The following is a 14694-nucleotide window of genomic DNA, read 5'->3' as shown; positions in this document are numbered from 1 at the left end:
TATGTTCCCCATATTTACAGTGACACATGGAAGTGAAGTGCTTTTATTGCTTTCAGTAAAGTTAAGAATATTTATGACAAACATATCAAACTGTAGTCTGTATTTGTATAAAATGTTTGACCTTTAACTCTGCATTGTTGGAAACTGACCTGTAAGTCAGCATTTCATTGTTAGTCTACACCTGTTGTTTACCAAGCATGTGACAAATAACATTTGATTAGGTTTTTATCTGTACTTCTTAGCCACAGTTGAGCTATTTGAACAAAGAGAAAGCTCTGCTCCCCCACACCTAATTCTCTTCACGGCTGTTGTCTTTAACACAAGGCCAGTTAGTTATCTCTCACAATATAGAATGTAATGATAAACTTACACAGAACCCAGTGAATGGCGGGTTCCAAAGAATAGGTTTCAAGTTCAATTAGTGGTCATCTGCAACTTTTGAGCCAGGAAACCCAGGCAGGCCAACATCAGACCCCTGCAGGGGGAGGCAGGCCAACATCAGACCCCTGCAGGGGGAGGCAGGCCAACATCAGACCCCTGCAGGGGGAGGCAGGCCAACATCAGACCCCTGCAGGGGGAGGCAGGCCAACATCAGACCCCTGCAGGGTGAGGCAGGCCAACATCAGACCCCTGCAGGGGGAGGCATGCCAACATCAGACCCCTGCAGGGGGAGGCAGGCCAACATCAGACCCCTGCAGGGGGAGGCATGCCAACATCAGACCCCTGCAGGGGGAGGCAGGCCAGACAGTGAGATACAGGAAACCCAGGCATGCCAACATCAGACCCCTGCAGGGGGAGGCAGGCCAGACAGTGAGATACAGGAAACCCAGGCATGCCAACATCAGACCCCTGCAGGGGGAGGCATGCCAACATCAGACCCCTGCAGGGGGAGGCAGGCCAGACAGTGAGATACAGGAAACCCAGGCATGCCAACATCAGACCCCTGCAGGGGGAGGCATGCCAACATCAGACCCCTGCAGGGGGAGGCAGGCCAGACAGTGAGATACAGGAAACCCAGGCATGCCAACATCAGACCCCTGCAGGGGGAGGCATGCCAACATCAGACCCCTGCAGGGGGAGGCAGGCCAACATCAGACCCCTGCAGGGGGAGGCAGGCCAGACAGTGAGATACAGGAAACCCAGGCATGCCAACATCAGACCCCTGCAGGGGGAGGCATGCCAACATCAGACCCCTGCAGGGGGAGGCAGGCCAACATCAGACCCCTGCAGGGGGAGGCAGGCCAGACAGTGAGATACAGGAAACCCAGGCATGCCAACATCAGACCCCTGCAGAGGGAGGCAGGCCAGACAGTGAGATACAGGAAACCCAGGCATGCCAACATCAGACCCCTGCAGGGGGAGGCAGGCCAGACAGTGAGATACAGGAAACCCAGGCATGCCAACATCAGACCCCTGCAGGGGGAGGCATGCCAACATCAGACCCCTGCAGGGGGAGGCAGGCCAGACAGTGAGATACAGGAAACCCAGGCATGCCAACATCAGACCCCTGCAGGGGGAGGCAGGCCAGACAGTGAGATACAGGAAACCCAGGCATGCCAACATCAGACCCCTGCAGGGGGAGGCAGGCCAGACAGTGAGATACAGGAAACCCAGGCATGCCAACATCAGACCCCTGCAGGGGGAGGCAGGCCAGACAGTGAGATACAGGAAACCCAGGCATGCCAACATCAGACCCCTGCAGGGGGAGGCAGGCCAGACAGTGAGATACAGGAAACCCAGGCATGCCAACATCAGACCCCTGCAGGGGGAGGCAGGCCAGACAGTGAGATACAGGAAACAGGGCAAAGACATCAAAGAACCAGGACATCAGGCGTACATCTTCCTTCCATGTGTCCTCCTCGCAAGGCTACATTTTCATCAACATCAGGAACAGACCACTTTCAGCCTCCATGGACTTGGGATGGTTTGTTTTAATGCCCAGAAGTCAATATTTTTTTGTTTGATATGCGGAAACCCATTATAAGCGTATTATTTCTTGATAGATGTTACAACAGATGTCTTGATAAGGAAATGTTGTGATGTTCATTAGAAAGGAAACATGGCACCAGTGCTGCAATGTGGAATGTTGAATGTTACCACATTTTCAGAATTATCCCGATTCAAACATAAGGCATTACGTCCACTGATCTATTGACATTTACTGTAGAACAAAAGAAAGAAAATGTCTCTAAAATTGAAAAGGATTTTAATTCCAAAAATGAAGATGAAAACTTAGACTGTCGTAAAGCAGGTATTATGTTGATTCTGAGTCCAACCACCAGTATCCACCTCAGGCTAAATGGAAACTGCATTGAAATCCTTGGTGGCTCTGCATAGTTTAGACATTGGTGATCTCAACACTGTTGTAGGTGTGCATGGGACTGCCCTTCGTCCTGGGCACAGCCTGCACCCGCGCCTCTCTGGGCAGAGATCCACAGCTGCCATGGTAACCAAGGCCCCGTCCAATGGCGGTCTTTGGGCTGAACCTTAGAGGACTCTGGGAAAATGAAAGGAAGAATGAGTCACAAAGCAAAACGGAGCTTTTACCCAGTGGAAAAATACAGCCTCAGTTTGAATATCCGCAGTACAAGTTTGAATAACTACCATTTTTATAACATGTATTATTATGAGTCTTCTTGAATGAAATTGTTATTAAAGTAGTTTCTTGCTACCTTGCCTGGTCTTCGTCTCATGGACACACTCTCGTCATTATAGCGGCTAACAGCAGAAGGTGATTGTGGTGGGGTTCCTGACGCGTCACAATCCTGCTCAATACTACTATGCCTGCAAGTAGTAGGAAGGAGGGGAGATTTAATTGAGCTCACTGCTGTAAACACTTCCTCAACAAAACATTCCACTTATTACTATTGCTAAGGAGCTTAAAACCATAAATGATAGAGCAAGACTAATCACCTGGCAGGGATGGCGAGAGCCTTCATCTCCTCATATAGGTGCCGATGGAGCATGTGTTTGTGGCTGGGGATTCCCAGGGCCCTGCCCATGGCATCTGCATCAAAGGAGGGGTCCAGAGCCAGCACAGCACCATGGACTCCCCTGCCATGGAGACTGTCAGCATACTCCTGGACAGTGGGACATAGAAACAGAATGTTTAGTGAGACAGAGGAGGTTTTCCGATTTATTCAAGAACAACAATGGCAAACAAGCAACTTGTCTCAATTTTACTCATCCTCCCCTATCAGGATGTAAACAGAGTATACACCAGTCTATTGACCCCAAAATGGAGACAGTCAGAACGGAATCCAGGTCTATTCTGATGTTTCTGTTGTAGGAGAAAGACACACTTTTAGGTCTATGTCTCTGATCCACTTCATGACTCTGTGGCAGGTCCAAACTACAGGATCCTGGTGCTGGTGCTCACACTGGGCCCGGCGAGCCTGCAGCACCTGCACACCAACAACACACATACAGTACTGTTACTGTACGGTTACAGTACTGTTACTATACGGTTACAATACAGTACTGTTACAATATGGTACTGTTACTATACAGTTACAATATGGTATTGTTACTATACAGTTACAATATGGTATTGTTACTATAAGATTACAATACAGTACTGTTACTATACAGTTACAATACGGTATTGTTACTATAAGATTACAATACAGTACTGTTACTGTACGGTTACAATATGGTACTGTTACTATACGGTTACAATATGGTACTGTTACTATACGGTTACAATATGGTATTGTTACTATACAGTTACAATACGGTACTGTTACTATACAGTTACAATATGGTACTGTTACTATAAGATTACAATATGGTACTGTTACTATACAGTTACAATATGGTACTGTTACTATACAGTTACAATATGGTACTGTTACTATACAGTTACAATATGGTACTGTTACTATACAGTTACAATATGGTACTGTTACTATACGGTTACAATATGGTATTGTTACTATACAGTTACAATACGGTACTGTTACTATACAGTTACAATACGGTACTGTTACTATACAGTTACAATATGGTACTGTTACTATAAGATTGCAATACGGTACTGTTACTATACGGTTACAATACGGTATTGTTACTATACGGTTACAGTACGGTACGGTTACTATACAGTTACAATACGGTACTGTTACTATACGGTTACAATACGGTACTGTTACTATACAGTTACAATATGGTACTGTTACTATACAGTTACAATACGGTATTGTTACTATATGGTTACAATACTGTACTGTTACTATACAGTTACAATACGGTACTGTTACTATACAGTTACAATACGGTACTGTTACTATACAGTTACAATACGGTACTGTTACTATACAGTTACAATACGGTACTGTTACTATACGGTTACAATACGGTACTGTTACTATACAGTTACAATATGGTACTGTTACTATACAGTTACAATACGGTATTGTTACTATATGGTTACAATACTGTACTGTTACTATACGGTTACAATACTGTACTGCTGCTATACGGTTATTATACACTATTGTTACTATACAGTTACAATACGCTTTTGTTACTATACGGTTACAACACTGTACTGTTACTATACAGTTACAAAATGTTACTGTTACTATACGGTTACAATACGGTATTGTTACTATACGGTTACAATACGGTACGGTTACAATACAGTACAGTTACTATAAGGTTACAGTACGATACTGTTACTATGCGGTTACAATACTGTACTGTTACTATGTGGTTACAATACGCTATTGTTACTATACGGTTACAATACGCTATTGTTACTGTACGGTTACAATACGTTACTGTTACTAAACGGTTACACTACGCTATTGTTACTATACGGTTACAATACAGTACTGTTACTATGCGGTTACAATACGTTACTGTTACTATACGGTTACAATACAGTACTGAAACTATATGGTTACACTACGTTATTGTTACTATACGGTTACAATACAGTACTGTTACTATGCGGTTACAATACAGTACTGTTACTATACGGCTACAATACAGTACTGTTACTATGCGGTTGCAATGCAGTACTGAAACTATACGGTTACACTATGTTATTGTTACTATACGGTTACAATACGGTAATGTTACTATACGGTTACAGTACTGTACTGTTACAATTCTAACCACAGCAACACAAGTACACAGTGAGGAGAGGCTGAGTGGTCACTCTAATGTCACAGTATTGGTAATATGACTACAGTTCTGACCTCTTTGTTGAAGTTGATCAGTTGCAGGAGCTGTATAGCCAGGAGCAGGCTGTTTTGGTGGGACTCTGTGGTGACGTTCAGGAGTCTCTCTAGGTCTCGTCGGCTGAGGGAGTTGAGCACCCGACCATCCACCAGTTGATTTTGGAAGGCTTGGGAATACTGTGGCAACCCGACATCACTCAACCAAGATTTGGCAACCCAGTGATGGTCCATTTCTGCAGCCTTTGATAGCCTGAAAGTTTAGGCGGTCACACTTAGTAATGTGTGTGTGTGTTGTGTGTGTGTGTGTGTTGCAGCTTACCCCTGGCCAGCCTCTGCCTCCCTGTAGTCCTCAATGGCGAGGCGTAGCTTCCTGCGGTGCATGGGCTTACTGATACCCAGTCCCAGTTCCAGGTCCTCGTCTGTCAGCCCCAGCAGCACCTGTAACCAGGGGACACCCATCCAGAGCACTCTTATCAATATACACCTGCACTGAAAGTTACTCTTACACTAAGGCACACACACACACATGCAAGCATGGACGAGGGAATACTACATTTAATGCAGATGCTATGAGGAAGGAACGCATGCTGAAATTCCTGTTTTACTGGGAGGACGAGGGATTCTTAGAAATAATGTTACCATCGTTACAGGTTGTATAAAAACAAGTCCTGAAATTAGGCTTAAAGTGGATGTGTACTTGTTACATGTTGAAGCGTAGAGGCCGTACCTTGCCACTTTTGACGTTTTCCGTGCAAGCACGGATATACATGGGCATTGCCATGACAACCTCCAGCCAGGCTTGTACTGCCCCTGCCTTCCACAGTGACATGGGCATGTTTCGAGTGAGCTCCGCCTGCTGGAGGCGGTCCAGCTGCTCCTCTCCATCTGATAGGCTGTGCTGTTGTGTCGATAGGCTGGAGAGGCTGTCAGAGTCTGTCAGGATTGGTCAGGGGAAGTAGGAGTACAGGACGGGAGGGGTTTGGGGTCAAAGGAATTGAGAGGCAAAAATGACTCATCCAACTCAAATTTAAAGGCCCAGTGCAGTCAAAATCATTTTTTTTCTGTGTTTTATATCATATTGTACAACAGGTGATGAAACTAACACTTTAAAAGTGTAAACACTTTTGATCAGTGTTATTTTCTGATGGTTGCTAGGTGAAAATACAATCTACACAGGACCTTCTTATCAGCAGGTTTGCATGGGAGAGAGTTTCGGCTTTCCATGGTGTCAACGCCATACGCTAAATTGGTTAATAAACTAATAACAAAGAGTTCCAAACTTCCCTGCCAATAACAGCTAGTTTTCCGTTTTCCCCTCCCCACACAGACCACTCCCAGACAGTCCCAGCAAAATTATTGCTTTTAAAAATAGTTTCATGCTAAAAAGATACTTTTGCCCATTTTAATGGAAATGTATTAAAGGTACCAAGAAATGATTTGCTATTGGTATAAAAACGACTGCATTGGGCCTTTAACTGTAGAAAAGGGAGGAGGATATATATATCACTGTATACCTAGGATATTACTAACATCCCTCTGAAACATTGACATGGCTACAATATTTACCGTCTACTGAAACCTATTGGATTGTTTGGCAACTCATCAACCTGGAATTATGTCCCCCGTAGCTAACATCTAATGTCATTTCATGACAGCAGTATTATCAATTGAATGGCAGAGGGTCTCACACATGGACAGGACCAAGAAAGCACAAAACAGCTTTGGTACTAGTATGAACAGTCAGTCACTGCTCTATACAGCCGTTAGATGGTGCCAGAGTAATTCACCACAGCAGAGTATTATTAAGGTCTCTATTATCTGACAGATTACTTATTAGATGCCATAATATGATGACATTACAGAATAACTCATCACACTACAAATTGGATATTACAGATTGAGAACAGGTGCCACATCTGGGCAGGTGACTCAAGCACTGACAAATCCAGGAAAACATTTTTAAATGGTACAATGAAAACTATTAGTATGCATTTCATAAAGACAGACCTTTCTTTAGTTCTAGTGTTCAGTGAATACTGTGTGAGTAGGGTTAAGGTTTGCAGTTAAATGGTTGAGTTTGAATGATCTTGTGGGGATGGAATGATTTTTTTGTCACTATAGGCAAATATTAGAGATTGAGACACATTAAAAATACATGGGTCACATTATTCATAAAACTAACTGCTGCTGTGAATTCACCACCTGTTTATCCAAGTCTTAAACAAATAAATAAGCGGCAAAATCCAGGAGGATTAGCAAATGTGTCTTCTGCCTTGTTCACATGCTGAGAGTGAGGCCTACATAAATACAATCTATGAATTTTTCAGTAGGTTTTCAAAAGACAGCGCAGGAGGTCATTTTCCTTCAGGAGTATAGTTTTATGAATGATCTCCACAGTGTGGAAACAGACACTTGGTAATTCACAGATGAGGAGTTATTTTTGGGGGATGGAGGGATTCATGCCCCCTGAGAGGGAAAGAGACACCAAGACACAAGAACAGATTACACATCGAACAGAATAACACCACATGGTTATTTAGTTGCTGGTTTAATTTTAAAATATGATTTTATTTGAACCATTTATCATATTCATTTTTGAAGATGTTAAAGCTCCTCATCCTCTGCCAACATTTGAAGACAGGTCAGGTTATCTTACCTTTGAAGTTACTTCTTGTTCTTTAAATAAAATACTTTGAAAGATTTTCTCTTTTATGCAACATCTCCTAAATTACAAAACATGAAACAAATTATCATCATAATCACAAATGTAAGAAATTAGGAGGGTTGTATGGTAAAGAGCAAAACAAGAACTGTCATTGCATCCAGAATGATGCAAGAGAATGAAAATGGGAACGGGTTATGTTTTAGGTTAGGGAATATGAGGATGCTTGAGGTTGCTCATTTCACTGCTAACTAATGGATTCCTAACCAAAGCAGCAGAGGTAATCATGCAGGGGTTTTACTGCACAGTCCTATGCTTACCTTTGGCACGTTAGATAGTTGTCCATTTTAAACTCAATAAGGACAAAAGCGATCTTACAAGGCAGTGACACACATCTACTCTGACTCTGTTTTGTTAAAGATTTAACTTGAACCTTTGGCACTTTAAAATGCTTTCAAACCGTGTGTGTGTATCAGATACATTGATACATTTGTGTGTTTTCTACTTTTTGACTACCATTGTTTTTGAAACCTTATTTTGGTTTTCAGCTTTCAGTCTGAGAAATGCATATGGATCGATTTAACACATCTACAGGCCCGGCAGGGTACCATAATTCTTTAACAATTGATCCGATTGTAACGGTCAGTGTCTATCAGAAACATTCAGCATGGGTAGAACAGAGCAGGAGGCCTACACAAACAAGCACATATCAATCCTCTACCGATCTAACATTCCTATACTCCTAAACATGTATCTATACAAAGCACACAATTCACATCAGACACTCTGGTACTCACAGCATCATCCTCTATAAGGCTATCCTTTTTGTCGATGCTGCCCAATGAGCTATTTAAATGTGTTGTTCCGCCCCTTTTATCCATTATGACAGAATAAGCAATAAGGCCGGCTCCCCCCAGCCGTAGCAGTTTCACTTGTTCTACACTACAGTGTCACAAACTCCTTACTGTTGCTGTACAGTGGGATGTTTCTTGTCCATTGTTAAACGGAATATCAAATGTCCTTCTGATTGTCATATTCTTATCATTTTCTTTCAGTTTCACTATAAGAAACATGGTCTTTCCATAGACTTCAATGTTGATCACTAAATGATACCACGGGTCCAGTGTTCTTCTGTTCGTGGATAACATCATGGGTTATACTAGTGTGCTTCTTCTCCATTCACAATGTGGAGGGTATTCCTCATTCATATCTTCATGAGAATATAAAGAATTGGCCAACTAAGACTGGGGATGGGAAAATTCTAAATAAAAAAGTATGATATAAGCAACTATAAAATAAAACAGTTGATAGACGAAAGACATTTACAAACACTAGGTGCCGATTTACTACTATTAACATATTCACACCAGTCCTTCATGTCTCCAGTTATAAAAAACACATATATATTAAGAGAAATAAAAGATTACATAGCATGAACATGTCCACACATAATTATCTCATGTATATATTTATATGCATGTAAACATATATACATATGCATACATGTACATCTATAAATATATATTTAATTTACATACATACATTTTTGAGGATAATATACATTTTCTGGGGGCAGCAGTTGTCTCAGGTTTTTCTTGTGGGCACATACGGCAACACACCCGCACGCCATGCACATGGTCAAACACACACACACACACACACACACGCACAGAGAGACAGAGACAGACACGCACATCCGCATGCACACAACCACACATAAATCCACACACACCATCACCAGTCGGCATCCTCCTCTATGTAATAATCAGGGATGGATGTACCATCAAACAGGCCCGGGTCCATTGACTTGCGCTGCTTGCCCCGAGCAAACACCCGGGAGAGGGAGCCCAGACACATCTTCTCCTTCTTCTTAGTCTTACGCTTCTGGTCCTCCAGGTCCTCCATAGACTAGGCCAGGGGAAGGAGAGGGCAGTAGGGGGGAGAGAGGAAAGAGAGTGAAAGGGGCAGAGGGGAGTAGGACAGAGAGAGAGAGTGCAGAGGACAGACAGACATTCGGGTTAGTCAATGAAACAGGAGATTCTCACTCAAACGACTTGCAGATTCAATCACAGAACTACAATAACCAATACTGCAACAGAACCAAACCAACTGAAAGAGCAGGTAAAGACAAACAGACAGACAGACGGAACAAAGAGGAGTAAAGGTACTTATAGAGAATTGCGGAGGTGTGATTACTTGGTCGGGGGTGCCAGGCAGCTCTTACATTACAGAGGGAGTGTGTCCGATGGCGGGGGGAGTTGATGTCACTGGGGGTGGACGACCGATCCCCGTCAGCTGCTGACGCGTCCGAGATGGTAGAGGGCTGGCGGGAGTGGCAGGGACTGACCCTGACCACCGCTGGAGAGGAGAGACACACATTAGTCACCTCACACTGAGCCACTGTAATGGTTGTGCTGTTTGTTTATGTGTGTGAGAGAGTGGTCCTCTGTAGCTCAGTTGACAGAGCAATGGTGCTTGCAACACCAGGTAGGTTCGGTAACCAGGACCATCCATACTTAAAATGTAAAATACTAAAAGTATCTGGTTTTAAATATACTTAAGTATCAAAAGTAAAAGTATAAATCATTTCAAAGTCCTTGTATTATGCAAAAGAGACGGCGCCATTTTCTTTTTTTACGAATAGCCAGGGGCACACTCCAACATCCAGCCATCATTTACAAAGGAAGCATGTGTGTTTAGTGAGTCCATGACCAGGGATGCTCTCTTGATCAGTGCATGAATGGGACCATTTTCCTGTCCTGCTAAGCACTCAAAATGTAATGAGTTCTTTTGGGTGTCAAGGAAAATTTATGGAGTAAAATGTACATTATTTTCTTTAGGAATGTAGTGAAGTAAAAGTAAAATTTGTCAAAAATATAAATAGTATAGTACAGATACCCCAAAAAACAACTTAAGTAATACTTTAAAGTATTTTTACTTAAGTTCTTTACACCACTGCCTACCCTGGCGGTCCACAGTGTGTCCGTGGTAGAGTGTTTGTTGGCTCTGGCGGATGGCAGCGGTGAGGGGCAGGTCTCCCTGCATCGCCCACTCCTGACTGCCGTTCACCACCGGCTCTGAGGGCATGGCCAAGGACTGGCGCTTCGGCACGTCCTTAGTCAGCGTGGCCAGGGACTGTTTTGCCTGCCATAAATACACACACAGGGCGGTAAGATACAGTGGTACAGACACACGCACATACAGTACATGCTTAGAGGCATGTATGCACTGATGCACCATACACACATACACTGAGTGTACAAACACCTGCTCTTTCCATTACATACACCTGCTCTTTGCGGCTCTTTCTATGACATAGACTGATCAGGTGAATCCAGGTGAAAGCTATGATCCCTCATTGATGTCACATGTTAAATCCATTTCAATCAGTGCAGATGAAGGGAAGAGAGGCTAAAGAAGAATTTAAGCCTTGAGACAATTGAGACATGGATTGTGTATGTTCGCCATTCAGAGGGGGAATGGGCAAGACAAAAGATTTAAGTGCCTTTGAACGGGGTATGAGAGTAGGTGCCAGGCGCACTAGTTTGAGTAAAGAACTGTAACGCTGCTGTTTTTTTTACGCTCAACAGTTTCCCGTGTGTATCAGGAATGGTCCACCACCCAAAGGACATCCAGCCAACTTGACACAACTGTGGGAAGCATTGGAGTCAACATGGGCCAGCATCCATGTGGAACGCTTTCGACACCTTGTAGAGTCCATGCCCTGGTGAATTGAGGCTGTTCTGAGAGCAAAAAGGGGTGCAACTCAATATTAGCAAGGTGTTCTGAGTGTTTTGTACACTCAGTGTGTATACACATAGGAGCACTGTTACACCTATAGGTGTAGGCACGTGTTTGGAATTGCAGGGTGTGTTGAAATATGTGTGGGATTAGATGGGACAGATCATTCCATCAAGGTTAGCATAATTCTCTGGCTGGGAGCACTTGACAGAGACAGAGATATGGGCTATTCTAGCTCTGAGAAATCTTATCAGCTACTGCTGCTGTGTGTAGTGAGGAGTTAGAGGAGCCCCACAGAGTAGGTGGACTGACTGGCTGTTGTTGGCTGACTGCTGTTGTCTGGCAGTGGAGAGGGATTAAGGACATGGACTGAATAATGAGTCCATCTGTCAGTCAGGCAAGACAACAGACTCTAAAGGGTACCTTAACAAGAAAGAAAATGCAGGAATTCCAATTCAGAGCAAAACCTGTGGGTGTCAGTGCATATTGGTGTGTGTGTGGGTGTGTGCATGTGCTCATGTGTGTGTGTATCAGTGTGCGTGTGTGTGAGTGTACGTCTCACCATGGTGAGTTCAGCCTCCAGCTCTTTGATGCGGTTCTCCTTAATGTCCATGTGAGAGCGCAGGATGCAGGCCTGCTCTGTGGCCTCTTTGGTCTGCCTCCTCAGATCCCATTTCTCCCTCTCCAGCACGTCCTTCTCCTTAGCCAGGGCCTTCACTGCATCCTCACTCTCCTACAGTACAGAACACAGATACTGTCAATCTTCACACTCCCAGCATTTCCTAAAACCAGTGTGTGAGCACATGACTGCTCAATGAAGCTCTGGTGTGTTAGTTATCCTATTTTAGACTGTTTGGAGAGTATCTGGCTACTGTATAGTGGATGTAGTGTACATTTTGGTGCTGGTTGTAGTTGAGCATAAATGTGAGTGGTTTTTGGGGGTATCTGTACTTTACTTCACTATTTATATTTTTTACAACTTTTAATTCACCACATTCCTAAAGAAAATAAATGTACTTTTTACTCCAAACATTTTTTCCTGACACCCAAAAGTAATTAAGACATTTTGAATGCTTAGTGGGACAGAACAATGGTCCAAGTCGCACACTTATCAAGAGAGTATCCCTGGTCATCCCTACTGCCTCTGATCTGGTGGACTCACTAAACAGAGAACATCCCTGGTCATCCCTACTGCCTCTGATCTGGTGGACTCACTAAACAGAGAACATCCCTGGTCATCCCTACTGCCTCTGATCTGGTGGACTCACTAAACAGAGAACATCCCTGGTCATCCCTACTGCCTCTGATCTGGTGGACTCACTAAACAGAGAACATCCCTGGTCATCCCTACTGCCTCTGATCTGGAGAACTCACTAAACAGAGAACATCCCTGGTCATCCCTACTGCCTCTGATCTGGTGGACTCACTAAACAGAGAACATCCCTGGTCATCCCTACTGCCTCTGATCTGGAGGACTCACTAAACAGAGAACATCCCTGGTCATCCCTACTGCCTCTGATCTGGAGGACTCACTAAACAGAGAGTATCCCTGGTCATCCCTACTGCCTCTGATCTGGAGGACTCACTAAACAGAGAGTATCCCTGGTCATCCCTACTGCCTCTGATCTGGAGGACTCACTAAACAGAGAACATCCCTGGTCATCTCTACTGCCTTTGATCTGGAGGACTCACTAAACAGAGAACATCCCTGGTCATCCCTAGTGCCTCTGATCTGGTGGACTCACTAAACAGAGAACATCCCTGGTCATCCCTACTGCCTCTGATCTGGAGGACTCACTAAACAGAGAGTATCCCTGGTCATCCCTACTGCCTCTGATCTGGTGGACTCACTAAACAGAGAACATCCCTGGTCATCCCTACTGCCTCTGATCTGGAGGACTCACTAAACAGAGAACATCCCTGGTCATCCCTACTGCCTCTGATCTGGAGGACTCACTAATCAGAGAACATCCCTGGTCATCCCTACTGCCTCTGATCTGGAGGACTCACTAAACAGAGAACATCCCTGGTCATCCCTACTGCCTCTGATCTGGAGGACTCACTAAACAGAGAGTATCCCTGGTCATCCCTACTGCCTCTGATCTGGAGGACTCACTAAACAGAGAGTATCCCTGGTCATCCCTACTGCCTCTGATCTGGAGGACTCACTAAACAGAGAACATCCCAGGTCATCTCTACTGCCTTTGATCTGGAGGACTCACTAAACAGAGAACATCCCTGGTCATCCCTAGTGCCTCTGATCTGGTGGACTCACTAAACAGAGAACATCCCTGGTCATCCCTACTGCCTCTGATCTGGAGGACTCACTAAACAGAGAGTATCCCTGGTCATCCCTACTGCCTCTGATCTGGTGGACTCACTAAACAGAGAACATCCCTGGTCATCCCTACTGCCTCTGATCTGGAGGACTCACTAATCAGAGAACATCCCTGGTCATCCCTACTGCCTCTGATCTGGAGGACTCACTAAACAGAGAACATCCCTGGTCATCCCTACTGCCTCTGATCTGGAGGACTCACTAAACAGAGAACATCCCTGGTCATCCCTACTGCCTCTGATCTGGTGGACTCACTAAACAGAGAACATCCCTGGTCATCCCTACTGCCTCTGATCTGGAGGACTCACTAAACAGAGAACATCCCTGGTCATCCCTACTGCCTCTGATCTGGAGGACTCACTAAACAGAGAACATCCCTGGTCATCCCTACTGCCTCTGATCTGGTGGACTCACTAAACACACATGCTTTGTTTGTAAATTATGTCTGAGTGTTGGAGTGTGCCCCTGGCTATCTGTAAATAAAAAAAAACAAGAAAATTAAGTATATTTTAAACCAAATACTTTTGGACTTTTACTCAAGTAGTATTCTACTGGGTGACTTTTACTTGAGTAATTTTCTATTAAGGTATCTTTACTTTCAGTGAAGTATTACAATTGGCTACTTTTTCCACGGCTGCTGGTCGTAGTTGAGCGTAAATGTGAGTGTACCTTTCTGTGCTGGTCGTAGTTGAGAGTAAATGTGAGTGTACCTTTCTGTGCTGGTCGTAGTTGAGAGTAAATGTGAGTGTACCTTTCTGTGCTGGTCG

The 14694-nt window shown here is 44.1% G+C and overlaps 1 protein-coding gene across 5 annotated transcripts in view; it reads right to left on the bottom strand.

The window, feature by feature from the left end:
* Positions 1-27: 27 nt before the first annotated feature.
* The window catches only part of LOC129851167 (kazrin-like), a 443431-nt gene continuing 428764 nt past the window's right edge, over positions 28-14694 (bottom strand). For 4 of the 5 annotated variants that reach the window (XM_055917515.1, XM_055917514.1, XM_055917516.1 and 1 more), the window contains 11 exons: positions 12152-12322; positions 10812-10992; positions 10073-10206; positions 9630-9756; positions 5914-6119; positions 5506-5624; positions 5205-5436; positions 3303-3404; positions 2914-3080; positions 2673-2784; positions 28-2497 (listed from right to left, as the gene is read on the bottom strand). In XM_055917515.1, the coding sequence (XP_055773490.1) occupies positions 2339-2497; positions 2673-2784; positions 2914-3080; positions 3303-3404; positions 5205-5436; positions 5506-5624; positions 5914-6119; positions 9630-9756; positions 10073-10206; positions 10812-10992; positions 12152-12322 (1710 nt within the window). In that variant the 3' untranslated portion in view covers positions 28-2338. Of the gene's footprint in view, positions 2498-2672; positions 2785-2913; positions 3081-3302; positions 3405-5204; positions 5437-5505; positions 5625-5913; positions 6120-9629; positions 9757-10044; positions 10207-10811; positions 10993-12151; positions 12323-14694 lie in introns of those variants that run through there. The other variant, XM_055917519.1, reaches the window with a different exon arrangement.

Source organism: Salvelinus fontinalis, chromosome 3 (assembly GCF_029448725.1).
Source record: "Salvelinus fontinalis isolate EN_2023a chromosome 3, ASM2944872v1, whole genome shotgun sequence".
In the NCBI taxonomy this organism is placed as follows: domain Eukaryota; kingdom Metazoa; phylum Chordata; class Actinopteri; order Salmoniformes; family Salmonidae; genus Salvelinus; species Salvelinus fontinalis.
Note: the sequence above shows the minus strand (reverse complement) of the source record. Positions and strands in the feature narration are given on the sequence as shown.